Genomic DNA, 27,227 nt, shown 5'->3' on the forward strand with positions numbered 1-27,227 from the left:
GTAATGTCGACTGCCGACAGGGGCACTGGCATAGCGTTAATGGCCACGTCACGGCCAAGCTAGGTCAGGGTGTCTTAGAACGCGCAGCTACAAAAAGAAATTTAACGAAGAAGATGACACATGTGCAGTGTGCGGTAGATCTGTGGAAACAATTGAACACCTCACAATCAAATGTGACGGTATCCATCCGGATGTCGATGCAGGCGCAGTCACTCTTCTTGAGGCTTTAGGGTTTAAAGATAACAATGGTCATGTAAATAAATCTGCAGTGGAAGTTAGCAAAAAGCGATTGGAGGACTGGCGGCTGAAAAGCAGAGATGTGGCATAAGGTTAGAATTGTACGAAACCGTATGTAAAGATGGCAGCGATTTTTAATGAGAATTGCCAACACAGTAAACAAAAAAAAAAGAAAAGCTGAGCATGGTGGCAATTGCCACCACACCGTTTCAAAGGGGGCGCTCCTATCCATCCATCCATCCATCCATGGTGCGCGGATGCTACTTCCAAGCTTGTGTGTTACTGTGGTGCATTGGAACAATGTTATGCCGCCGTCTCCGCCACTGCTACTACGTCTCCGGTCGTCGGGAACCTTCGAGGTCGTTTACACGTTTGCAGCTTGGAAACAGGTAAGCCGCAGTCTGGGACAATAGTTCCTCAAGGTTTACAGCTGCGGTTGGTTTCCGATGGAGACGATATGTTGTCTTGAGATAACTTTTTAGGAAATCGGAATATGCAGTCGTTTCAAATTCTCAATTTCAATCTATTTCTTACATAGATACGCGACGTGAATTTTGTCCATGAGGTAAGGGCAAAGGAGACTGCTATGTCTCCTGACGAGGCCTTCACCCCAGATGTATACATGTCTCACAGGCGGCACAAAATCACTAAAAGTATCTTGGACACAATGATATTTAAAAACCTAACCATACAGGTATGCGCACAAGAATGAGCAGATATGAAGACACTGGAACACAATTTATTTATTTTATTTATTTCAGATACTGTCAATCCCATTGGGATTTTTACAAGATGGGCAGATAGAAGGTACAAATCGAATACAAATGGAATGGAATTCATTAAAACACTGTTGGTTACAAATAATTACATGAGTATGCAAAAAAATACCGATAACAGAAAATAAAACAGAAAACGATAAAGCATTTTTCACAGAAAAGGGTGTAACTTTATACATTGTTAGTATTGTGTCCATACAGATGCTGTTATATGCAGCGATATGAGTGGCCTGTTGTACTTGTCTAAATTTGTTTTAATTATCGCGCAACTGTTCTTCTACTACAGTTGCGAATTTCTACAAAGCTGTATTAGTAGTGATAGAGGGGTTCAAACTATTCCATCCTTTTATGGCAAGCGGGAAAAATGAATATCGGAAACAGTCGGTTCGGAATGCGTACTCTCTAAGGGTTAATGGGTGCTTGTTTGTGAAGACGGTTATATAATGTCTAATATACTGTTCATAACAATCATTGCCCAAGTATTTCACAAAGCAACAATACACCAATTTGACTCATGCAATTTAAACCGCTTTAGATATCAGATTTGGATATCGCGGTGCTCGGGAATAGAGCGCTAGCCACGCCTACGAGCTCGCGTCACACAACGGTGCGAGTGTCACGTGTTTCTTTCGAAGCGCCCGGCTGAAAGTGGCTAGCGGGTAGAAAGCACGTGGCAGGCGCGTCGATGCGCGACGCGCTCGATCGCGGGCTCAATCTGGTCGCATGGTTTCGGTTTCACCCGTGTACGGCCCCAAACTTGCTTTCGCAGCAGCGGCATCGCGAATGGCGTTTTCAAAAATATCAGAATTGATATGGATATTTCCTACGGTAAACTACAAGCCTCTTAATAAATGGGGAGCTTAGCGGTAATACTTAAAAAGTTAGTTAACTCTTTGATAATAGTTAACCAGCCTGCTGGTTCGCACGTCTTAGCTGCATTCTGATGCAGTACACCGACGACAATTATATGCCGAAAAAGAATGCTATTGCAACTAAAAAGGCCCTTTTCTTTAATTCCCCCAGCATTAAGTGAAACACCCTATATGTACACCCCCCGTCAAAACTCTCCAGGCCAAAGCGTCCACTTGTAGCGGAATGAATGTCCCTCGAATGCTCCAGGCAGAGGAGCACTCAAAGTACCCGACATGCATCAAGCTTATCTACCGAAATAAGAAACCTTCTCTTAGAATTTCAAGGCACTTTGGTCTTTAATCGTGCCGTGACGGCTCCATTATGCGGCTTAGGCGAAAAGCCGTTGGCCCCCAAGACTTTTGACCAAGGCTGTACAAACGGTGCGCACGAAAAGAAATTGCCATAAATGGTGAATGGCCGGAGCTCGGAGTTCGCGATACGAGGCGCTCTGATACCATGAAAACACCGAAGATGAGACTTGGCGGGAAGTCCAAAATTTGTTCATTCAAGGGGATAGGGGTGGTGTGGAGGTGATCACGGACAAATAATTTGTGCAAAAATAGTCTGACGACCTGTCCGCTTCTCCAGCTGTCAGCTCACGAGTGAGATAGCGCTTAAACCGTTTTGGAATGCGCAGACGCTTGCGGCGATATCAATACAATGGCATTCTTGGGGCCGCAGCAGACACTGCAGTCTTGCCAATACAGCGTTCTTGAAATCGTCCCCGACGGTCAAGTATTCGTTGAGCAAACAGATGTCGTGGCTCCCGATAAGCAAGAAAATGTGAACTTGTGCGCAGAGTCACTCATGGCCGGCAAACAACCAGTGAACAGCGGCGACGACACAAAGCGCACTAGCGAGCGGACGATTTCTGCCGATCCACCTTGAGCTTAAAACACGGGAACGGCCAGGAATTCTCATCGCCGGTTTGCATGCGCAAACGGAGATCCTCGTGTCGGCCTGTTCGCGCAGAAACGGAGCCTAATTAGTGGTCAATGTATTTTCATGCACACTGCACTCTGTTACTGCTAACTCCAATACCCCGCTACTTACCAAGCTTATGCTCCATCGTCAGAGAGCTAAATAGTACTTCAGTCTTCTTCACATTATTTCTTCAGCCTACAGATGAACATTGTATGTGTCGTCAAGCAGGAGCTCAAAATTTGTCCAGCAGGGATGTGTCATCAAAAAACTCGAAGTTACTCAAATTTCCTCCTGCAAGTTTTACGCAAACTGTTCTTCCCAATCTAACCCTGTGGATAACTATTGTAAACATGCAGGGAATAACAGCGGTGAGATCGTGTCCGTGGCTTGGCACCTGTTGTAATCGGCATTTCCAGTCTCCTTCTGTTGAGGGCGCTGTACATCACACCGCTGTACAGTTCCTGTAGATATACATCTCGAAGCGATTCGACACGAACTATTTGCAAGATTGCTGGCGTTTGAAATGAGCGAAATGCTTTTTAACAGTCAATAAAACGTATACCCGTGTGTTTCAGCGAAGCCTGCAAGTAGTTTTTAAAAATGGTCTTGGAGATATAACGATGGCTTATTACTAGACGCAGCGGTCCTTGGGAAACTAGTGATTCATGTCAGCTAGTAAGCTGGTTAACTAAATTCTAATAACTAACATTTTAACTTGCATTTGGGAGTATGATTGCAGCCAAAAATTTGCATCTATAGCTTTAGTGGTCACCTCAGTTTTTTTTTATAGAATTTCAAGAGTGAGATCACGCTCGGCGCGATCATCATCATCACCAGCCTCACTACACCCACTGCAGGGCAAAGGTCTCTTCCAAGTGTCTCCAATTAACCCTGTCCTTTGCTGCGCCAGTAACTTTGTTAGATGGAATAAAGAAATTCCGTCAGCGCACTCTGCTTCACGGAAGAACACCACAGTTCCCAATTCAGGCCCTGGAATAACAGGCGGCGAATAGCATTAGCGAAATCGTGTCTCCGCGCCTGACACCCTTCCTTATTGGAATTTTGTTGCTAACTTTATGAAGAACTATGGTAGCTGTGCAGTCATCACAGATGTCTTCTAATATTTACACATAACACTCTTCTACACCCTGTTTCCGCAATGCCTGCATGACTGCTGAGGTTTCCACTGAGTCGAATGCTTTCTCGTAATCAATGAAGGCTACATACTGGGCTTTGTTATTATTCTCATTCGCGATAGCGCAATGAATTTCAGCGATGCTGCGTGCAATTCGAAACTTACGCTTGTTGTGCAACGGCGCACGTTATTCGGTATTGCATTGGTCACGTGACAATCTCTGTCCCTGCCGCACCGTTGCTCCAAAGCACCCACACGGGCGAAGTATAAAAATGTGACGTGCGTCACCAACTGATGTAAACAGGTGCGCGCCCCTGTGTGCGCTTTTCAACCGCGTGGCTCTTGTATCACGGCCTCATAGCGCAATACATAATCACGTTTTCAAAATTCTAAACACTTGCATGGCAATTACTGAAGACCAGCTACAAATCTCTAAATCAGGTGCGGAACGGTAGTAGCCCTGAAGTAATTATTAGGTTTATAGTTTGTTTTTGTCGGCAGGTGTTCCACAGGGCTCTGTTTTATCGCCTTTGCTTTTCAATTTATTTGTACATGAATTATCAAGTGCTGTAGCAAAACATTACATTTTTCAATACGCCGATGACACTCTTTTGTTGTCAACAAATGCTTCGCTGTCTCTGGCCATGGATGTGGTGCATGTTATGGACTGGTTTCTAGATAATTCTATTTCAATTAATAAAAAAACTCGTCTTTTTTCATAATCCCTGTAAACAGTTTCCCCTCGTTGAACCTTTGTTGTTATTTTCTTCAGATTGCCTTAATTGTTGTTGCATTCATATTTATTCTTAAAATAGTGTCAAATGCCTTGGTATACTTTTTTGACAGAGAAATGTTTTGGAATAGTCACCTTATCTTAGTATGTAACAAGCTTCGTGGTTTGTCATGTGTACTATACATTGTTCGTTACTTATTACCTTTTCAGACTGGCAGGCTTACTGCACATTCCCTTATTTATGACATGCTCAGCTATCGAGTCACTGTGTTTTATCACTGCTCAAAAACTAGGCAAATGAATTTACGTGCAATACTTAGGAACATTCTTCGACCCGTGACATACAACTCGGACGCTTCACCTGAGTGCAATTTATTTCCACTTGTACAGCTGCCCTCTTTTGATGCCCTTGTTTGCCTTGTTCTCATTTCCCTGTGCCACGCTGACTAATCCTCTTATCTGAGTTTTACAGGTCCACTCAGCGCCTCCCCCCCGTCGCAGCCCGTTCAAAGCCTTTGTTCATTACACACCCCCCGGATATAAGTTTTTCCACTATAGCAGCTTAACGAATCAAGATTCACCTCCCTCCCCTTCCTGACACGCATCCCCCCTCTGACACCACTTTCCTTCCCCCACCCGGGGCCCCTTGCCATACCCTGTGAACATTATATTGCCAATAACTTCTCCTCGACTCTTTTCTTGGCCCCAACAGACCAATATGAAGTGCAGGGAATAATTTTGTCCATGAAAGATAATTCAGCTTCGGGCCCCGACGACATAAAGCCGAAACCATTAAAAGCAGTGAGTGGTATTGTAGCAGTCCCATTAGCCCACATCTGTAACCTTATCATGACAACAGGCGAGTTTCCAAGCAAAATGAAGTTAGCAAGAGTCACAGCCATTCATAAAGGAGGATCTTTTGATGATTTAAATAACTACAGGCCTATATCAATCCTCTCTGTCTTCTCTAAGATAGCAGAGCATATCATTAACAATAGGATAACCAGTTTTCTAAGTACACACAACATAATAACGAAGGAGCAGTATGGGTTCTGCAAAAATAGGTCGGTGGAAACAGCCCTTCTTGGAATTAAAGAAGAAATTCTTGATAACATAGAAAGGAAACTTTTCACACCAGGTATCTTTTTAGACTTCCGAAAGGCGTTTGATTGCATACAGCATGAACTTCTTTTGCGTAAACTACCCTATTACGGGATCCGAGGTGTAGCACTTGCTCTAATAAAGAGCTATTTAACTTCCAGATCACAATTCACAATAATAAATAAAGTCGAATCGGAGATGGAAATTCAATATGGAGTACCCCAGGGGTTTATTATTGGACCTGTATTATTTCCGCTATACATTAATGATATTGTTAATATTCAAGGGCACAAAAAAATTGTTTTGTACGCAGACGATACAAACATCTTTTTCTCAGGAGATAACATACATGAAATATGCGCGGAAGCTAATAGTTGGCTTAGAAATTTAAATACATGGTTAAACTCAAATAGGATGCAACTGAATACGACAAAAACAAAATATTTATTGTTTAGGTCGAAAGGACCAACACATTTTCCACCCTTACCAATAGAATTTCAGGGAGTATCCATTCAACACACATCAACAATCCGATTCCTAGGAATCGTGTTCCATGAAAACCTATCATGGACACCTCATGTCGACGCCTTAAGAGCAGGTATAGCCAGAGCAGTTGGTTTACTGAATAAAATAAGATCACTTCTCCCACCCCGCCGTGGTGGCTCAGTGGCTACGGCGCTCGGCTGCTGACCCGAAAGACGCGGGTTTGATCCCGGCCGCGGCGGCTGAATTTCTTGAAGGCGAAATTCTAGAGGCCCGTGTGCTGTGCGATGTCAGTGCACGTTAAAGAACCCCAGGTGGTCGAAATTTCCGGAGCCCTTCACTACGGCGTCTCTCATAGCCTCAGTCGCTTTGGGACGTTAAACCCCAATAAACCGAACCAAATCACTTCTCCCGTCTGGGGTTAAACGTAAAATATATTATGCACTTGTCCACTCGCGTCTCATTTATTGTTCTCTGGTGTGGTCAACGACAACCGAGACAAATATGAAATACCTATTATCATTACAAAAACGAGCTATGCGGGCCATTGGAAACGTGCCCTACACGGAAAGCACTGCCCCATATTTTACCAGATATAGCATTCTTCAGGACCAACAACTGATTAAACAAAAACTATCTCTGGAAGGGCTACACCAATACCGTGCAGATACACCGAAATTTCAAGAAAAATATCAAGCTAAACAGTCCACGTATGAACTAAGACAGAGCGAAATAGTTAGGGCCAGATCACGTACAAACTATGGCTTACAGAGGTTATCGTCGCAAATACCACAACTCTTCAACAAATACCCTGACATATTAAACTTAATAAGTTCTGTTGTGTCTCCTGTTCAATTGAAAAAGCAAGTTAAAGCAATATTTTTATCTGAACAAGAGGTGCATGGGTTAAACTCCTGAGCCAACTCTTAGTGCTATTAATGTGTATTATGTTGTATTATCATCGTGCACTATAGGTCATATTCCATTACTTATGCACACTGGATTGCATTTCACATTATCAATTTTTGTTTGGTGAAACATTTTTGTTTACTGATAAACTTGATGGAGTACATAAGAAAATGTTTTTGTATTATTACAGTTCAAATAAGTTATTTTCCTTTTCTAAGACGGTGTGTATCTGTATCTTTCTGTATTCTGTATTGATGTGCTTTACTTTGGTCTGCTTATGATGTGTAATCATATGTACACTTGTGCTGCTTGTGCTGTCAGGGGGGCATAGCCTAGTCAGGCCCCATCAGGGCCTTTTGCTATTGCCTCCTTAGCCAATTTGTACCAAATTGTCTCAAATAAAAAAGAAAGAAAGAAATGTCTTGGGGAAGGAGATTCCAGCTGACACAAGTTCGGGGTATGAATGAGTCATGAAAACATTTGGTGTGACATTTAGTACTATACAAATCGGTACTGACGTTGAACTGCTTTTTTTACTAGCTATACATTTGTATTATATGTTCCTGCCACACCCATTGCTGCCGGCATGCTCCCTCCTTTCTTGAATGGCTGCCAGTCCTCTCAACGTTACTTCTACTGAAGTCCCTTACCTCTTCTGTGCAGATTAATTTGAACAGTTCTTCTAGTTCTGTACCTCATCCTTGAGGATCGGAACTATCACGCTTTGCCACTTCTGGATAAGATCCTCTGCTTCCACGGCAAGCTTGCTAGAGAGAAATGGTGACCTGTACTGCCTTGACTTCGTAGCATGCACGTCCATAGTTTTCTCCAAAGTCTTCAGCCCACCACGATCGCGGCCGCAGCGCCAGCGTTGCTGAGTGCAGCTGCTGCTATCGCTCGTCGCAGTCTCCGTTCAGCCGTACTCCCGCTCCAACCACATTCGAGGTGGGTTACGAACTTTTGACAGATGCCCACTACACAGGTACGCGATTCAGATGCATGCTAAGTTTTAAGTACAGGTGCATAACAAGAGCTAATAATTAGGTTCACGCATCCATGTTAGCAGCGCATATAGTTACCCCGTGCTACGTTCCACTCTGGGAATTTCTCCTTTTCAATGAAGGCTTTGTCCTAAATTGTGCCTGAATGGAATGAGCTTCCAAGGCATTTCAAGGGGTAGGAGGTAAACAAAGAAATTGTTTTCGGCTGCAGAAGTGACGATCTTACATATGCTCGAGAAATTACTGCCCTTAAAGGGGTTCAGCCGCACGCGTTGGGTGAAGCATAGTTTAATAAGATATTCAACGTTGCCCGACTCGGCGTTTCCACCTGCATCGAGTGACGTCAGAGTGCACCTGCCTCAACGCAGGAAGGCAAGGCAGACGAAAGAAAGAACATGCAACACAAGCGCTTGTGTTGCGTGTTCTCTCATTCGTCTGTCCTTTCTTCCCGCGCTGTTTAGCAGAAAAAAAGCTCCTTAAGCTGTCCACTAATCTTTAGCTAGCTGCAGCCTCCCCGTTCTAGTGAAATTCTGTCTCCGCCTGCGCCCCCCCCCCCCCCCATAACATTTTGTTCCTTGTAACATTATTCGTTCCTTGTAATTCACTTTTAACAAGATTAAAGTTTTTAACCATTAAGGCCATTAACCATTGGCACTTTAAGAATAAGACTTTTAACCAAATTCATTGAAGTCTCTCTCTCTTTCTTATGTACAGTCTTAATGAAGAATGTTGTTAATCTGGCCTACAGCCATACATAAAAAGCTGCTCGGTAACAAGCGAACACCTGCAAAGAGTGCTTCACGCTCACTACATGCATGGCATAGGAATGCTCAGACTTACTGCTTCCAAATATGTTTTGACGAAACAAGAGCGGAACTGAGAGTATAATCTGCCTCGTAGGAACAGAACAAACACGGTTCGTCAAATACTTGCAGAGTATATGTTTAAGAATAAATGACTTCCGGTCGTCATGCAGCGTGTCTATGAAGAAATTAAGTAGCAGACGATACAGCGGTTGGGTGATTATATTGGCGAATACAGTCTCCAAAATGCGTGGCTCAGTTGTTCGCTACTTCTCCCTGTCATTCCTCTGTCTGCATCTTCGTCTTCCGGCGCTACAATATAATGTATCCCAAAAATTCGCCTCAATTTACACCCCTGTGCTGTAAAAAAATTGGCAGAGGCTCAGCTTGGTTAAGCCCGGAAATTGCGAAAGCAACTTCATCCGTTTCTTCAGCCCGCATCCGCCGTGTCTACCGCCGCTCTGCGCCGACGGCATGTTGTTGCGACATGATGGATGTCCAACATCCATGTCCAACTACCAGCAGAACCAAGCGCAGCCAGGTGTTATTGCTTTCGCACTCAGCCAGGCTTAACCAAGCTAAGCCTTCAGCCAATTTAGCAAGCCGCTCTTCTTTCTGTTCCGGCGTTTTTTCCGCACGGCGTTTTCTTCTCTTGTGATTATATCGCTCCGCACTACTCATAGATTCTTCTTCGGCATTAAGAGCGTCCAGGAAACTACCCTCGTTTAAACTTGACTCTGAACTTGTAGATGCACCCGCAGCAAGCCGGCGTGCTCGCCATTCTGCAGCATACGCACGTTGCTTCGCCAACCGTTTGCTCCCTTTTTTCGTCTGTTTCTTCGGCACGGCGCCGTCGATTGGCCGCGGCACACCGTTCCAGCCTCGCCTTGTACGCATCCTCCGACATAGCACAGCACTGCGAGGAGCACAGCCGCAGCCCCGTTTTATCCCAGTCGAGCGAGCGCCCTCACTCGGCAGCTGTGCCGGAGCGAAGGATGAGCCTCCATCGATGAGACGAGTTGGGCCCCCAGCTCTCCTCTTGTCGTGACATCACGCGGTCACGTGGTAGCGCGCCAGAGCGAAGGATGAGCCTCCATGGATGAGACGAGTTGGGACCCCAGCTCTCCTCTTCTCGTGACGTCACGCGGTCACCTGGTAGCGCGCCGCCGGAGCGAAGGATGAACCTCCATCGATGGCAGAAAAGTGCAAGCAGTATTGCTTTCGCAATAAAATACGTCCCATTACACGTCTTACAACATGCTAATCTGTAACGAGAACAGTGGTACGTACTAGCATTCATCTGTCGCTCGTATGTCGACGTAGCGAAACATGAATCACAGTGTTTTATTCAAGAAAAGCGAGTTTACCCGGCTACGAAGAAAGTGCACATTTGGGTGAAAGTGTGAAGGGCTGCATACGGGAGGCCTATATAGGCGTTGCTCAAAAGAACTCGCCCCGCCGACTTGTGCCGGAGACATTGTGCCTGTTTTCAAAATTATCGCCCTGCACACGTCTGCGAAAGCAGGACACACGTGCAAAGATAGCCAGAGGGCCGAAGATAGCCAGAGAAGAGGCCGCGCGAGGTGACCAACGCGACTGGAGGATTCCCTGCGGCCCCTGTTGTGCGGTGCACACTACCCCCCCCCCCCCCCCTTCTCCGCAAACAAGCACGCTTGTGCGTGCGTGCGTGCCGGCAGGCGGCCTTACTAGCAGCGGACACGACAGACAGCGTAACGGCTTGATGTGGCGGGGGAAGCCGGCGGCTGGTACCAGACGGGCTGCCAGCAGAGGAGGCGTCTCTGGCTTCAGGAAGCGTTGCGCTCCGAGAGACACCTTATCCCCTTCGACACATCCCAAACGAGGCCTTCTCGTCGTAACGGCCGCGGCTTCGTGGAAATTTGGGGGGCGCCTTTCGTTGGGTGCATGAGCAGCGACAGCTAAAAACCGATGGGCGAGGAGGACACCGAGAGAGAGAAAGAGAATCTCCAGGGAGACGCGGCGCCGGAAGGAAAGACGCCGGAAAGAGGATGATCAGAGACGGGCGAGGTGTACAGAGGTAAGATCGCGCTGGTCTACAGACGGCGACGCCGGCCTTCAGGGGACCGTAACAAACTGACCGCCAGCTGAGACGCCCGAGGAGCCTGAAGCCTCGACACGTCTTAGCACTGCCAGCCGCGTCGTCTGGAAAAACCGATCGTGTCAAGATCGAAACCCGGTCAGTGGTCGCCGGGCCAGTTCGTCGAACCGTGGGACCATCACCAAGCTGAGCACCAGCCCGCCTGAGCAGTCTAGAGCGAGACACCTGTTGGTCGGACTGGACCGACTCCTCATACAAGCCAGCCTTGAGCGGAACACCCAGTTTTAAGGCAGAGTGTCAATAAATAATGTTGGCCCGGAGGTGTCGTGTGTTGGCTTAGTTCTCCTCGCTTCAGCAGGACCCGCAGATAGCAACAAATGAGGTTGCTTTATGACTGACCCCTGGCAGGCCGGAACGTCACACAAGTAACGTGAGAGAGACCCATAGGGGGACCGCACAGTCCCAAGATCTACATTGGAATCACAGCAGGAATCACCGCACGTTGCTCGGGGGCTGCTAGTGCAGCTCATTCGCGGTAGACTTGTCGACGCCTCTGCCGGCCGGCTCCAGAGGTGACGTTCCTAGGGTAGGGCCAAGGACTAGCAGACGGTTGAATAATGCCACGGTGAAGCATGTCTTCTACTTGCTCGGTGATGACTCGGCGTTCTGGGGGCGACAGACGGTAGGGGCGCTGGCGGAGAGAAGCATGGCTGACGGTGTCGATGTGATGCACGACAGTGGTCGCACGGCGAAGAACGTCGAAATGAAGAGCAAAACTGGTTGAGCAGGGCAAGGAGCTGCATGCGGTTAGCTGTGCCGAGGTCGCGGTCAACGGAGCGGTAGAAAATGTCCGAGGACAGCGAGGGATCTGGAGCGGCGATAAGCGGAGTGAGGGCAGCGATGTAGGCACCATGGGAAGCCACTTTATCGTCCAAGGAAGAGATAAATTCAGCGAGCTCAATTCTGCCTAGGCACTCTCCACGAAGCAAGGCGAGCGTAGAAGAGCGTGTGTTTGAAACAGGGTGTCGAACCGGAACCGAACCTGAACCCGAAACCGGAACCGAACCCGAATTTCCACCCGGAACCGGAGCCGAACTGAACCCATATTTTTTTCGCCGTCTTGGAACTGAACCCGAACCGGAACGATTGAAAGGAACCGTTCCGAACCGGTTCGGAGCTCGGTTGAGCCCCACTTTTTTGCAACACGGCACACTTCTGTTTTTTTTTTTTTTCAGACAAAATGAGATAGCCTAGCGCGCAGGTTTACCCATCCGAAGCTGTCTGCGCTAGAAAGCGGGAGAATGGCGCCCAGTATATGAGACAACAAAAGTGAATGAAGTATGATTCGTGGGAAGAAACCTAATTGACTCTTCTGTAATGTACTAGCGCCAATTCTAAAGCATTGAAAGTCAGGTTTATGTGAAATCTTGAGTTATTACTTTTCCTCCTTTTCATATTTGTGTATGGCTTTAATCAGATTGTTAGCACTGATCTAACTCAATAAAGCACTATAGACACCAAATTTTTGCTTGCGTATTTTCTCTTTTGAAACGATGATTTCGACATTGGTATACATGGAGCACCCTGTGGTATTTGCGTACAGCCAATAAATAATTTATATTCGAATTTCTTCGTGACGTTGTTTTAGTTTCATCAGCAGAGCGAGTGTGTTACCTGTAGTTGAATTTAGGTTACATGAGGCAAGAAATAAAACGGCAATAACTCGTTTTTTGTAATTCTAGCCTTTGACGCAGGTTGGTTTATGTGCAGTAGTGAGTCAAAACAACGTACCAGCGTCTATATCACAGGTTTGCACGCCTCACGTGACAGTTCAACTGCAAGTCACAACACTTCTCGGTTGATGAAACCGAAACAGCATGTGAGCATAAATTCTTTTCTAAATTATTCAGCGGCCGTAGGCGAATACCGAACAGTGATCCAGGTATCCTAATATCTAAGTCATCGTTTGAAAGAAGAAAGCACGCAATAAAATTTGTGTGCACAGTCCTTCGAGCACCGATTGAGAATGCTGTTGCTAGGTGCGGGCTGCGGACTCAGTGAAAGCTAGGAATTGGGTCTTTATTCAGAGACTTTTACACAAAAGAAAAGAGGGCCCCAGACCCTTGGAAGCTACAGACTGGCTCCCCGAGCAGCTGCTCTCTTCCGCTGCTGGAGGAAGACTCTCTTTGTCCGTTGACGGTCGTTTTTTCGAACGCCGCGGTCACGTGACCAAGCCGCGTTTCTTGGAAGAAAGCGTCGTTGGGGGCCGAATCCAGACCACCCCGAGTTCCGATGCGAGAGGAGAGGGGAGAGCCGTGACCCTCATAAACGTCAATTTCGAGAGGGGTGCGTCTTCGGCTGAACATGAGCTCCGCGTCCGCGACGAGGCCGGCACCCTGCGGCGCCGAGTGTAGGTCGGAACGCTCGCGGCACAAACAGTTTTCCGGTGTTGGCGGGCTCGCACGCCAGCAGTGTCTCGCAACGCAACAGACTCCTCCCCCCCTCGAAGTCCTTCGCCGAGGCTGCGTCAGCAGATGCAGGGTCGGGAGAATGCGCTCCAGACGGCCACAGGGCAAATGCATGCGCTCATTTTCCACACACACACACACACACAAACACACACACACACACACACACACACACACACACACACACACACACACACACACTCAACACACACACAACACACACACACACACACAGTGCGGTTCTTTTTGGGCACCGACTACAAGCTCCAGTCTTTACGTCACAATCTTCCGTCCATATTAAACAAATATCAAGACATGAAATGTTTAACACCTGTTCAACTTCTACAGCTTTTTTCCAATTTGTAACGCAGTTTTCGCTACAATATTTTCTAGTTATTCGTTCATAGTTTCCTGCCATTTGCTCACGAAGATGCCTTCTCATCATTCATGTGATTTGTGTCAATCTGTAACAAAAAAAATGCAGTGTTTTTGCACACTTTTCCTACTGACCTACTTGTAAGTGTTTCTTATTTTTTGTAAAGATTAATATTTCATGTTAACCTTTTTTTTCATCATTATTATTAGTATTGTTATGAATTATTGGTGTCGTCTATGCTGCCTTGTAAGGGTTGCCTGGGCCTCGTCAAGCTGTTTGATTACAGCTTTTAGCCCAGGTGACCCACCAGCCTTTCTGGTAAATAAATCTCAAGTTCAGTTCAGTTCAGTTCAGGGATGCTATACTGCTAACGCAGTAAGAAGGACAACTGAACGAGTATGCATACTCCGAGTTGGATTCGTACCAGCGGCGGCGCAACAGAAAAGCTCCGTTTAGAGATGCCTTAGGCTCTCCGCCATCTCCGAGGCTTCTTTTTATCGTTGTTGCATAAAATATTAGGAACAACTGTGACCCTCCTCGTGCCTTGCTTGATCTCGTCGAATTCAAAGATCTCAGCATAAGTCCTTACGCCACCGTGGCTCCCTTACTCCGCCCGCACAACAAAATTTCGGAATGAGTCAGGAAATTTAAATTGAACACATAGTCCTCCAGCGGTAAAGAGCACTTTTCTCCGAACAGCGACCTCGCTGAACGCGGCGGTTCTGCGTGTTGATCCATCATGTGGGTGTTCCACACGCTAAGCTGTCCTACGAACACGAAGAGTTCGCACGGAATTCCGGAGTCTTTCGTCGCAAACAGAAATCTTATAGTGAAGTACATGATCTCAATGTCTATTTTAAGACACTGCTGAAGTATGCCCCAAAAACGCAGCATCACGACAAAAAGAAACAATTATTTTTTTGCTCAGTGATTTCTCGTTGCTCTCACAGGTAGTAATTCACTGACCACGGCACAAACGCCTCCTTGGCGCGAAGGTACGTCCTAACGCGTAAGGTCCATGTTTGAAGCGTGAACAAGGTTTTGCGGCCGATTGAAACTACAGTCGAGCCTATTTATAACGAACCTGACGGTCACGCGGATTCCGTTCATTATATCTGATGTTCGTAGTAAGTGGACTTTTCGTATAACTGCCAAAAATACTAAGGCCACTAAAAGTGGCGTTTATTTCTTATAAAACTACTTTATGCGCTCCTACTTGTGCAAGGCAGATCCTCCAGCGGCTCTTTCCAGGCTATCTAGGGTGGTCAGTTAATCCTCGTGGAGACCCTTGCTGCTAACCATCGTATTTAGAGACGGGGTATAACTAACCGTGGTTGAAGTGTCCACGGCAGCTGGTGGCAGGTCGGCCACATAAACAAAATTCCTGAGAGTACGGGAGTGCTTGTGCTTGGTGTTCGTCTTCGTCACAGCCCGCGCTTCTGCAATTTTGTGGTCCGCAGAAGCGTAATTGTCTGAGGAAACATCTGGCCAGCCATGGATCAACGAAGTTTGGTCACACATCTACATGCGTGCGGTCACGTGTGTTTTCGAGCTGCTTCTATAGTTCGTGTACTTATGAAGCGACAAAAGTAGCGAAGCGCTCGCGGCACTGAGTGCATCAGTTGCACTTTCCGCTGTGTGACGCTGCCTGCACGTGGTAGCAGCGCAAAAGATGGAGCCGACTGGGCAGGCTATGCATGCCACGTGACCAGCCCGTGGCTGGCACGCATGGCTAGCAGGGCTTTAAAAATTCTCAAATCGCTGCTGTTACTTGATTCACGATCATGGTCAGTAGCTTCGCTTTCGGCGATGCCCCTTTCTCACACGTACCGCGCTTCCACTTGAGAGGCTTTGCCCAGCCGGCGAACACGCAGGCAATGATTGCCCTCGTAGGCCATCGACGCGGGCTTGGCCTGCGGTTACTTACTGTTTGAATAGGGAGTTATAGCATACCGTTACCGTGTTTACGTTACCGTTTGCAGTGTTCCGAGACGCCGGATTTTTCCGGTTAGCGCTGCGCACTGCAGTGCCGTCTTTTATCGCATTTTTCGGTCGACATTTTCTTTCCTTAGCGGTGTCGTGAAGGTTGAGAGACGTTCTTTCACTCCGCGCTTACTGGAAGCACGACCTCTTAAAATTCGGGGGTAGTTTACGGCGCCTGCTCGTTCGCTATAACCGAGTGGTGCGGCCAAAGTTTTTCGTTGTATCTGCTACGAATTGCCGTTTCCCTTATGCATATTTTCACGGTAACACCGCACCCGTTCATAATAAGCGAGCGTTCGTTATATCTTCGGCCGTTGGGCTGGACTACATCCGCTGAATTCGTATCAAGAAAGGCTAGGTAAGGCTGCAGATATGTGGGTAGAGGAAGTAATGACCGATCACAACCTTTATCGTCTGCCTTGTGGAGAGGTCGTACAGGTATCCCAAGGAAAAGCGAAGAGGAAGAAAACCGAATGTATCAGCATAAAGTTCTCTCACGACCATGTCCAGAAAAGACAGACGAGCACTTAGCCGCCTATTAAGCACAGCTCCCAGAAAGGGGTTGTTTGTAGTTTTGAAAATAAATGCCCTGAAACAATTTGGTGGACAAATGGTGCGCGAAAGATTCACCAGACTCCACCAAGGGCTCCCTTTGATAGCCCACCCAGGAAAAGTTACAAAAACTCTACGTAGTGCAAGTACACCTTCTTCTTAGCAGAATGCTGCACCTACAAGAATGTTGCAACGCAACATCCCAACGAATATGTTACCAATTTGTGTCCGTGCAGAAACGAAGCGCCTCAACCTAACTGTTGTGTCCCCTTATTGCTTTTGTGTGTGTGCGCCCCCTCCTAACGACCACTCGCATTCCCCTCCTAACGACAGTTCGCATCCTCCTCCTAACGACCACTCAATCCTCCTCCTAACGACCGCTTGCCCCTCGTCGCACGCTGTCGCCGGATGCCCCCCCACGGTGCGCCCCCGCACCCTCCTCCTGTTCTGGGAAGCCACTCCCTGCCGTGGACGCTTCTCCACTCCCTCCTTTCTTCGGGCGGCCAGTTCGGCTCCTGCCTCGGTCGACGCTGGTCGCACCCTCATCGGCTTTAAATAAACGAAGTCTTAAAGTACCGTGTGCGTCTTTCGCTGCATTCAACACAGCGACCGGACACGACAGTGGCGACGAGAAAGTGGATTCGACCCGCGCTACGCAACGCTATTGACAAGCCATGGCTACGCGAGGGTTTCCCAATCAGATACCAGAATTCAACGGCTCATCGTGGTCATCGTGGGTTGGACGCCTTCAGTTCTACTTTGAAGCTAACAACATCACAGACCCAGCCTTGAAGAGGGCCAACCTGCTGACGCTGTGCGGGGAGCAGACCTACGATACTGTCTGCGCCCTTATTCAGCCAAGCACACCAGCGGCAGTGTCTTACGACGACATCGTAAAAGCGCTGCAAAAGCACTACGACCCAAGGCCATCCGAGGTCTACAGCCGGGCTCGCTTCCAACGACGAGATCAACTGGGAAGAGAAACTGTGAGCGCCTACGTAGCCGCGCTCAAGAAGCTCGCTGCCGACTGCAATTTTGGAACGCTGTCGACAACAGCTACCGGGCAGGAGGGAGACGCAGCTTCTTCTGCTAACACCACCATGCTTCCCTTGGACGTGATGTTACGCGACAGATTTGTGTGCGGACTGAGTGACGAGTCACTGCAGCAGCGCCTGTTCGCTGAGAAGGACCTCACATTCAGCAAAGCTTACGACATCGCCGTTCGAGCGGAGAGCGCCGGTCACCAGCAGAGAGGGATTCGCCGGAACACCGAGCCGGTACACCAGACAAGCAACCAGGTGCGCAAGCCTTCTGTTGTTGTAAAATCGGTCAAAAAGGCACAACGCTGCTGGCGGTGTGACGACCAACACAACCCCCAGGGATGTCGATTCCAGTCAGCCACGTGTAATTTTTGCCACAAGCGAGGGCATATCGAAAGAGCATGCATTACGAAACGGAGACTTGCCAAGATAAAGTCACCTTCCCAGCCTAATCACAGCGTCAACGCCTCAGAGAATACGCCGCTATCTGATCTCCATGGAGCAACATCAGCAACACCATCTGTGTTGTACGACCTGAACACCATGAATCTCGGCACGCGACCGAAGATTTTTACAGAAGTAAGCGTACATCACCAGCTGATTAAGTTCGAGGTGGACTCCGGCGCAGCCTGTACTCTGATCAGTGAGGACACGTTCCGAACTTCATGGCCATCTGACGCACCCGCCCTGCAACAAGACGACACGCACCTGCGAACGTGGTCAGGACAGAATCTGCCACTATTGGGCTCTGCCAACGTGCAGGTTAACTACAACGGCCAGACCCATACGCTACCTCTGCTTGTTGTGAAGGGCACAGGATCAAGCCTTCTAGGGAGAAACTGGTTTTCTCCACTAGGCGTGATGATATGCAGTAAACATCAAAACGCCGATGCGCTAAGCCGTCTGCCACTAGACGCAACTGTTGACGAACCATTTCCACCAGGAGACGTTCTGATGTTCGAAGCACTGCCAGAACCTCCGCTTACAGCAGGCACAGTTGCAGCATCTACGCAGAAGTGCGCAGCTCTCCGGCTAGTTTACACAGCTGTTCAACAAGGCAACGTGCATAAACTCAAAGGGGACAACTTCGACGCTTACCGCAGGCGAGCTACAGAGTTGAGCACCCATCGCGGCTGCATCATATTTGGGTCCCGAGTTGTGATGCCGAGAGAACTACGCGCACAAGCTATGTCTCTCATCCACGCCGGACATCGGGGCATCGTTGCAATGAAAAAGTGTGCCAGAAGCTACATGTGGTGGCCTGGCATTGACAACGACATCGAAACAGTGGTGCGAGAATGCAAGCCTTGCCAGAGCAGCCGGAGCGCCCCGCCGAAAGCTCCTGTCCCAGAATGGGAAAAGCCAGACACACCATGGCACACACTGCACATTGATTTTGCAGGACCAATTGAGGGCTGCACTTTCCTTGTGGTCGTAGATGCCTACACAAAGTGGCTTGAGATAAGGCAAATGGGACAGACGACTTCGGCAGCAGTCATTGACAACCTCCGATCACTATTTGCAACGTTCGGCCTGCCGCGCAAGGTAGTGTCGGACAACGGAACACCGTTTGTGTCTGCGGAGATCCTCAAGTTTTATCGCGACAACGGGATCTCATCAGTTACATCGGCCCCCTACCACCCAGCGACAAACGGACAAGCCGAGCGCTACGTAGCCGAGCTAAAACGCGCCCTTGAAAGAGATCAGACAGGCTTGCTGCAGCGCCGCCTTGCGCGCTTTCTCTTCAAGCAGCACACGACGGTTCAGAGCACAACAGGCGAGACCCCCTCGAAAATGATGTTCGAGCGTGAAATGCGAACCCAGCTCACAGCCATCCTCCCCGAGCCAAAGGCAGAGACGTTCCGGGAAGAAAAAGCAATTCCGCGCTGCGGCACGCTTAATGAGGGGCAGCGCGTCCTCGCCCGACAGTTTCTGAAAAAGCCACGCTGGGAGGAAGCTACAATTGTCAGACGCATAGGCCTGCGCTCTTGGCTCGTCAACATACATGGCACAGTAGCACGCCGACATCTCAACCAGCTGCGTAGATTTACGACGCCGTCTGAGAGCTGTCCGCCAGCGGAGAAAACACGTGCACCATCTTCCCACATAGCCTGGCACCTCTTCCCGGAAGAAGAGACTTCGCCCAGGACAGACCTAGGAGACACAGCGAACAACAGCCAGCCTACAAGTGTTTCTCCCCCGAGCGCACAAAGCCAGCGCGCCTCCACGCGTGAGCGCCGACCCCCTGCACGATACCAGGCAACTTTCTAAGGGGGAAGGAAGTGTTGTGTCCCCTTATTGCTTTTGTGTGTGTGCGCCCCCTCCTAACGACCACTCGCATTCCCCTCCTAACGACAGTTCGCATCCTCCTCCTAACGACCACTCAATCCTCCTCCTAACGACCGCTTGCCCCTCGTCGCACGCTGTCGCCGGATGCCCCCCCACGGTGCGCCCCCGCACCCTCCTCCTGTTCTGGGAAGCCACTCCCTGCCGTGGACGCTTCTCCACTCCCTCCTTTCTTCGGGCGGCCAGTTCGGCTCCTGCCTCGGTCGACGCTGGTCGCACCCTCATCGGCTTTAAATAAACGAAGTCTTAAAGTACCGTGTGCGTCTTTCGCTGCATTCAACACAGCGACCGGACACGACACTAACCTATCCAAGTGTGTTTTTTATCATATTCTTTTTATCAGAATAAAACAGGTCGACGTCATCATAATAAGTCATTGTCGTAATTTCTCACTGTACTAGCGAGAATCCACGACTAGCTGTCTCTTTGAAGATACTGAGAAACAGGGGCTCGAGATATATAAAGCGAGTCACAAAGGCTATATCGAAGAGGAGATTTCAATAAAATATGTTTTGGTACGCTCAGGGTGCTAGGGAGAGCTAGTGCTCCCACGAGGCTCTCGTTCGGTGGGGGATGGGTGATGGAGGGGTTCTCGCATATTCTCGTAACGTGTAGGAAAGGGGGGGGGGGGGCTGGCAAGTCGATTTCGGGACAACGAAAAGGTGTTTGGTTTGGTTTATTAGGGTTTAACGTCCCGAAGCAACTAAGGATATGAAGGACGCCGTAGTGAAGGTCTCCGGAAATTTCGACCACCTGGGGTTATTTAACGTGCACTGACATCGCACAGCACACGGGCCTCTAGAATTTCGCCTCCATCGAAATTCAGCCGCCGCGGCCGGGATACGAAAAAGGTGTCTGTCTGTATATAGGTGCCGATACATGGCAGCTTCGTTTCTCAATAGTGCGCGGGAACGTAGAGGCCTGGTGCGGCGGTCATGTTGGCGCCCGCGTAAGTGTACTCGCGGGGTCTCCGAAATTCCTCAAGCTGGAGAGTTGTGTAGATGCAAAATCCTCTGGCTTTTCGCCTTATACATCATCGGAAGGATTATAGCATACACATAGCCGTACATTATATTTCGAGTTTATTTCATTTTTCGGCTCTTGCCGTAAATTTGTCTTTTTGCCGCGGACAATACATAAGTGGGTAAAGTGAGAACATCTCGCATTAAACAAATTTTTGCCTTTTTATGCTATATATCAATGCCACAGAAAAAAGTAAACACCATAACAAGGTTGATTAAAACCCATCTACGTTCTAAATTTTTTTTTGCCCTGAACCCGTTTGAACCGGTTCAATACGGTCCGAACCGGAACGGAATGTTGCTTTGGAGCCGAACCCGGAACTGAACTCGAAAGGTGTGAACCTGAACCTGAACCGAACCCGAAAAAATTTCGGTTCGACACCCTGGTTTGAAACGACGATTTCGGTAGCACAATGGTGAATGTCGATGACGGCGAAGGGAAGAGGAACGTTTCGGCGAGAGCCAAAGACGGAGGAAGGCGAGAAGAGAACGGTGGCGTCAGAAACAGACACAGGGAGGAGCACAGCACTTTCGGGGAGAATGCCGGTGTCATCTGCGACAAGAAGCTTGGCACTGCGGCGAAACGTAGGGTTGTCTAATGGCGTATCGCAGACCGAAGAGAAGACGACGCGGGCCCGAACGCAATGATCGCACTGTGGCGAGACAGAAAATCCCACCCAAGGATAACTTCGTGGGAGCTTGATCGGAGGACTAAAAATTCAACAATGTATAAAACATGCACAGCGCGATGACGACTCGCGCTGTGCAAACGGCAGAAGGAATAACGGGCTCGGCGCTAGCAGTACAAAGGGATAGTGCTGAAGGCGGGGTAGTAACTTCACGTTGCGAACCGCAGAAGTTTTCGTTAATAACACAAACTGAGGCACCACTCTCTACAAGCGCAAGTGCCCGAACACCGTCGACAAAGATGTCGCGGAGATTCGGCGGTGAAAGGCGAGGACTTTATGTTGGCGAAAGGTGCGCAGTTCGTGCCCCAGGAACTGCGGCTGATAATTTTCCGAATCGGGTGGGTCGCTGCTACGGCGCATGGGCGAAAAGGAGCGACGGCGAGCAGAAGGGGAGTGGTTAGGAGCGAAGGCCTGGCGGCCGAGAGCGCGGTCAGGAGAGGTCTGCCGAAGTGTTCCGGAATGTGGGCGAAAGGTGCGGTAAGGTTGGGAATAATCCGGCATGCAGAGAGTGTACAGACGCCGGCCGAGTACGGCGACAAAGGCGGCCGACGTGGCCTGGCACATCACAAGCGTAGCAAATCGGCAGGTTATCAGCGGCGCTCCAAGGGTTGTACGACACCGGCGCGGAACGGAGTCGGAGAGCAAAAGGCCTAGGCACCGCAGTCAACGTATGCAAAGGCTTGCGGCCGCGGTAGGCGTGGGACGGCTTCGGCGTACGTGAGAGGCACAGGCGCAGGAGCAGGCGGCATGGTTACGACAGGGCCGTAGCTCAGAGGTGCTGCAACAGGGATGGGCTGTGTCGTAAGAGGGCCGACGTGGGGAGTCAAGGCAGCCGGCCGCTCAGGACCAGGCAGTGCATCGCCAAACTCTTGCGTGATGGTACGCCGGAGCTCTGGAGGGAGGAACGTGGGTGACACGGTCGTGCCAGACAGGAGCGAAAGTTTCCAGGCGACCTCATCCAGCATGAAGTCTTTAATGCGACAGAGCAAGTCATTGTCTGCGGCCAAGCCAGAGATGGACTCGGCAAGCGCGGGAGAGCGACGAGCGCAAAGGCGCTGCTTGCCTAGCCCGTCGAAGCTTTGCCATAGGTTGTAGACAGAGGCGACGGTGGCGGGACTTTTGGCCAGCAGCATATGTAAAGCGTCGTCGTCTATCCCCTTCAGGATAAGTTTGAACTTCTCGGCCTCTGTCATAGATGAGTCAACACGCTTGCAAAGATCAACCACATCTTCAATATAGCTAGTGAAACTTTCATCGATATGCTGGGCGCAGACGCCGAGCATAGAAGGCCAGTAAGGGCTTCAAGGGAGGAGGTATATAGGTCGAGGAGTGCTTATGCGGTACGCCCCCGGGGCGAAAGTGGTGCGGAGCGTGAGTAGCGGCACATGAACCACGCCCAGAGACATTTCCGCATCAAGATCGAGGTTGAGGGAGCCGGGAGTAGTAGGAAAGAGGAGTAGGCGAGTGGGTGCAGAGGTATCGGTCCCAGAGGGCCGCCAGGAAGTCATTATCGGTGAGTGTAAAGGAGTGAAGGAGATGGGAAATATTGCGCTGGGAGACATTGGCGTGTGTAGGGTCTAGCAACACGCTGAGAAGCGCCACGTGTCTCGGAGGCTCCGAAGGACCACGGGTCTCGGGCCATGCGATCACAGGTCGGGCCCCACTGTTACCGAAGAAGAGAGAAGCAGTGCTCCTCTATGTCCGACGCCAGCTGGGACAAACGGAGACGCAAGAGGCGATTGTGTTCCTGGGCCTGCCAGCGTCGATGGCCGCGTGATAGGCCTGCAGGTGGAAGGTGCAGCAGACGGCTGTCTGCTGCAGTGGAGTGTGGTGCTGCAGGAAGTGTGTAAGTGGCAGTGCGGACGTCCGCCAATAGGCAGAGCGATCGGTGATAGGAGAAGAGGAAGTAGAGAAAGGAGTGGAATGGAAGCGGTCCTATTCAACCATCTGGGTCAGACGAGTTGAGGGGCGAGCAAGGGAGGGTAGTGTGAAAGTGGTGCAGACGACCTAGTGATCGCTACCGAAGGTGACGTCTGCATTAGTCCAGGTCAGATCGGCAGCACTTTTGGCGAGGGAAAAGGTATGGATTGTTGTCTCGTTGGTCACTGGATCCGATCCTGGTGGGGTGAGCAATGTCATTAAGGACCGAAAGGCATTCGTTCTGGACCGAAGTCAAAAGTGAGTGACCCTTGCGGATGTTCTCGGAGTAGCCCCAGCTAGTATGGGGGGGGGGGGGGGGGCATTGAAGCCGCCTAGAACGACCAGGGCGTTGCGGCAGCGCAGGAGAGCGCTTTGCGGAGGACGAGAAGGAGAGGGGCTGAAGGGGCTTAGGGACGGCTGCACACATTGAGAACAAAGAGGCTTGCCTCAGTGCGACGGCTGAGAAGGGTTTCGAGGAGAAGATGGACGCAGTCCGAAATGTCCAGCTGGTGCAGCACAACGGTGAGGCTGCTGTGCACCAGCATTGCAACGTTTGGGTTTGCCTCAGAAGGAGGATGAAAGGTGTAGACGCGGAGCTTCACGGGAGCTAGGAGTTCCTGGAGTGCTACGACAGAGGGGAGAATGTCAGGAGGGATGTCCTAGAGGCGGAGCTGCTGTGTGTTCCGTTTGCCGCGGAACCCCCGACAGTTCCATAGCCAGGGATGAAGATGCGGGGGGGGGGGGGGGGAGGGGTCTGGCCACAATGGATGACGTGCTCCTCGGGCGGAGTTGGGGTAAGTGCCGGGATGGGTGGGGCGGGGAGCGAGAGGAACACGAGGGTGGCCTCAGTCGCGCTCTGGGGGCCCCGGGGTAGGACAGACGCGCTAGCGCGGCTGGCGCGACAGCACCTGAATGTGGAGCTGCAGGGCATCGATAGTGGCCTCGAGGGCCATGGTTTCGGGATCTGGCCTTTGTGGCTGCGATTTCTAGCTTACCGGTGATGTGGCAGTGGTGGAGTTGATGGTGGTGGCGGGGGCGGAGGGCGTCTCGGACCTAGGCGGAGGCGGGAAGAAGACGGAGCGATGGCGGCTGGCAGACCAGGCACCACTGGAGGCAGAGCGGCGGCGGGAGCGGGAAGGCCCGGAGGCCTTGAAGATGGGCTCGGTGGGACGCAATGGTGGGGTAGGCTGACGCTTGGAGGTGGTGACGACGGGCCATCCCGATCCAATCGGAGCCTGCACGGGCACGTGCCCGTGACGTGGGCCCCCTTGCACAGAATGCTGAAGGAGACGCAGGTCGGGGGCTCGACAGCCTTGTGGACCTGCCGTAGCGGTGTCAGAGGGAAGACTTGAGCTTGGTGCGGACGTCCGCACGTTGGCCTGGAGCCCAGTAGTTCGTGCAGACCTCGGCTTTCGGGCGGAACGGGTGGCAGTAGTAGATCCCGCAGCTGAAGACGATGGTGCGGAGGAGGATGGTGGAGCCGACGAAGATGATGAGGCTGAATTTAAATCGCCGACACGCTCCATCTGGCGCGTGTCGGCGATGGCGTAGGTGGTGTTGACATTCATACATTGGAGGTTTTGGACTTTTTCGTCCTCAGTTTTGCAGTTCATGGCGTTGTATATGATGCAGCGGAGTGCGTTGTCGGGTGAGGCTATGTAGAGACGAGCGGAGGTTGACCCGAAGGTAGAGACGAGCTTGCGGCTCAGATGAGGTGCCGACAGTGAGGGAGTTATTGTATGGATTCATCCGTACGCGGTCGGCGGTGCGGGCGGTGGCGTAGTCCATGGTGGCAAGGGTGCAGGGGATTTGGAGCAGGGCTCCGTTGGTGGTAGAGCGGAGGTCAAGCCGCCCTCCCGCTCTGAAGACGATTTTGAAGACCTCCGCTGGGAGGCTAGGGAGGGGAGCTGACGACGGAGAATGGCAGTACTTGCGGTGGTGATTGGCGGTGGAGTAGGGGTCGTGTGGGGTGGGGGGGAGGCGAGGCAGGCGGCGGCGAAACGGTGTACTGGTGGGCCGCGGCTGCACGGTGTGCCTTCACGGCACGGACCCAGCGTGATTCGGCTTCAAGCTCGGCAGAGATGATGAAGACATGAGGTTGGGTTAGTTGGTTCTTGGAATCAGTCTCTTCGTGTTGTCCCGTCTTCTTTGCGCAGTTTTATTATGAATGATGAAGACGCTGTCGACTTGGCACGCCATGTAGGCGGCTTGGGTGGCTGCGAAGGGCAACGGCAGAGGCGACGATACTAGGCAGCGACGGCCGCAGGCATGGCGCGGAGCCCAGCAGTACGCCGCACGCTACGCTTAGCGCGTCGGCGACGTGGCACAGCAGAAAAGTGGTCCAAAATTGTCGAAAATGGATGGAATCGGGCTCCTAAGGTGTCCAACGGATCCTCTAACCTTCACGGACGCGTTGCTGAAGTTTCATGATGAAAGAGTGAAGAGTTCCGGTGAAACTGGTCAAGAAGGACGGCACCCATGCGAGGCACGTTCGTTTAGCTCCGCGTCCGAGTAGCGTTAATCCACCAGCTGGGATCATATCTGTACCACCTTGGACTCCTGCAGCAACAATCCCGGTAAGCCCTGGCGCCTTCTGGAGTCGCTCCTTAGGCTCCGAGTCCCGCGGCAGCCCGGCATCTTGGCATGACTGAATATCAACAAGAAAGCACTCGGCTTACTTTTTGCTCAGACCTTTGTGCCACCGCAGACCGCCAGAGCCACACACCTTCAACCGATACTCGTCCCGTCGCCGCAGACTCTTGTGCCGGTAACTAAAGAAATACAGCGCAGGAAAAAAAACACGACGACGAGACGGGACAGGCGCTAACTTTCAACACAGCGTTTATTGCGGAAAAGGAGCATATATAGCCTTCTGAGTTAGCGCAAGGGAATAAACAACACAAACTACGTAAAGTTGCTGACAAACAGCCAAGCCTCGTGCTAAGACAAGATATCAAGCTCTTTCCGTGATAATGCCACGGAAGGCCTACTGAAACATTATCCCCACCCCGAGCTATCTCCAAAGCCGTGGCATTATCACGGACAGCAAACTGACACATTTATCCCTGCCCGAGCTATCTCCAAAGCCGTGGCATTGTCAAGGAAAGAGCTTGATATCTTATCTTAGCACGTGGCTTCGTTGTTTTTCAGCAACTTTTACGTGGTTTGTGTTGTTTATTCCCTTCCGCTAATTCAAAAGGGTGTATATGCTCCTTTTCCGCAATAAACGCTGTGTTGAAAGTTAGCGCCTGTCCCGTCTCGTCGTCGTGTTTTTTATTCCGAAAACAATACTACTTTCACTTTCAAGCCTTTGCGGAGCGACGGCGGTGCACATGAATGACCTTTCGCATGACCTCTGTGTGACGTCACGCCGAAGAGCTGGGCGACCATCTCGCGTTGTCCGTGTGCGACGGCGGTGCACATGAACGGCGGCCTAACTCCCGCTCTCTCTCTCCACCAGGAGCGCCACAGGTGTTGTGAAGTCACGCCGAAGAGCTGGGCGACCATCTCGCGCCGTCCGTGTGCGACGGCGGTGCACATGAACGGCGGCCTAACTCCCGCTCTCTCCGCCAGGAGCGCCACAGGTGTTGTGACGTCACGCCGAAGAGCTGGGCGACCATCTCGCGCTGTCCGTGTGCGACGGCGGTGCACATGAACGGCGGCCTAACTCCCGCTCTCTCCGCCAGGAGCGCCACAGGTGTCGTGACGTCACGCCGAAGAGCTGGGCGACCATCTCGCGC

At 50.5% G+C, this 27,227-nt stretch overlaps 1 protein-coding gene across 3 annotated transcripts; it reads right to left on the reverse strand.

Annotated features, from left to right (window-relative positions):
* Positions 1-1,038: 1,038 nt before the first annotated feature.
* On the reverse strand, positions 1,039-26,307 carry LOC149325302 (uncharacterized). Of its 3 annotated transcripts, XM_089562376.1 has the most exons (3): positions 26,213-26,290; positions 24,483-26,134; positions 1,039-2,885 (listed from the first exon to the last, which is right to left on the reverse strand). In XM_089562376.1, exons 2-3 carry the CDS (start codon positions 25,098-25,100, stop codon positions 2,727-2,729), a joined length of 777 nt encoding a protein of 258 aa, XP_089418502.1. In that variant the 5' UTR covers positions 25,101-26,134; positions 26,213-26,290; the 3' UTR covers positions 1,039-2,726. The 3 variants fall into 3 exon arrangements, with proteins under 3 accessions (XP_089418502.1, XP_089418501.1, XP_089418504.1); XM_089562375.1 differs by having other exon boundaries at positions 24,483-26,307; XM_089562378.1 differs by lacking the exon at positions 1,039-2,885 and adding an exon at positions 21,185-22,753 and having other exon boundaries at positions 24,483-26,307.
* Between the last annotated feature and the right edge of the window lie 920 nt (positions 26,308-27,227).

This window comes from Amblyomma mixtum, chromosome 10, assembly GCF_055824585.1.
Source record: "Amblyomma mixtum isolate Tamu chromosome 10, ASM5582458v1, whole genome shotgun sequence".
NCBI lineage: Eukaryota > Metazoa > Arthropoda > Arachnida > Ixodida > Ixodidae > Amblyomma > Amblyomma mixtum.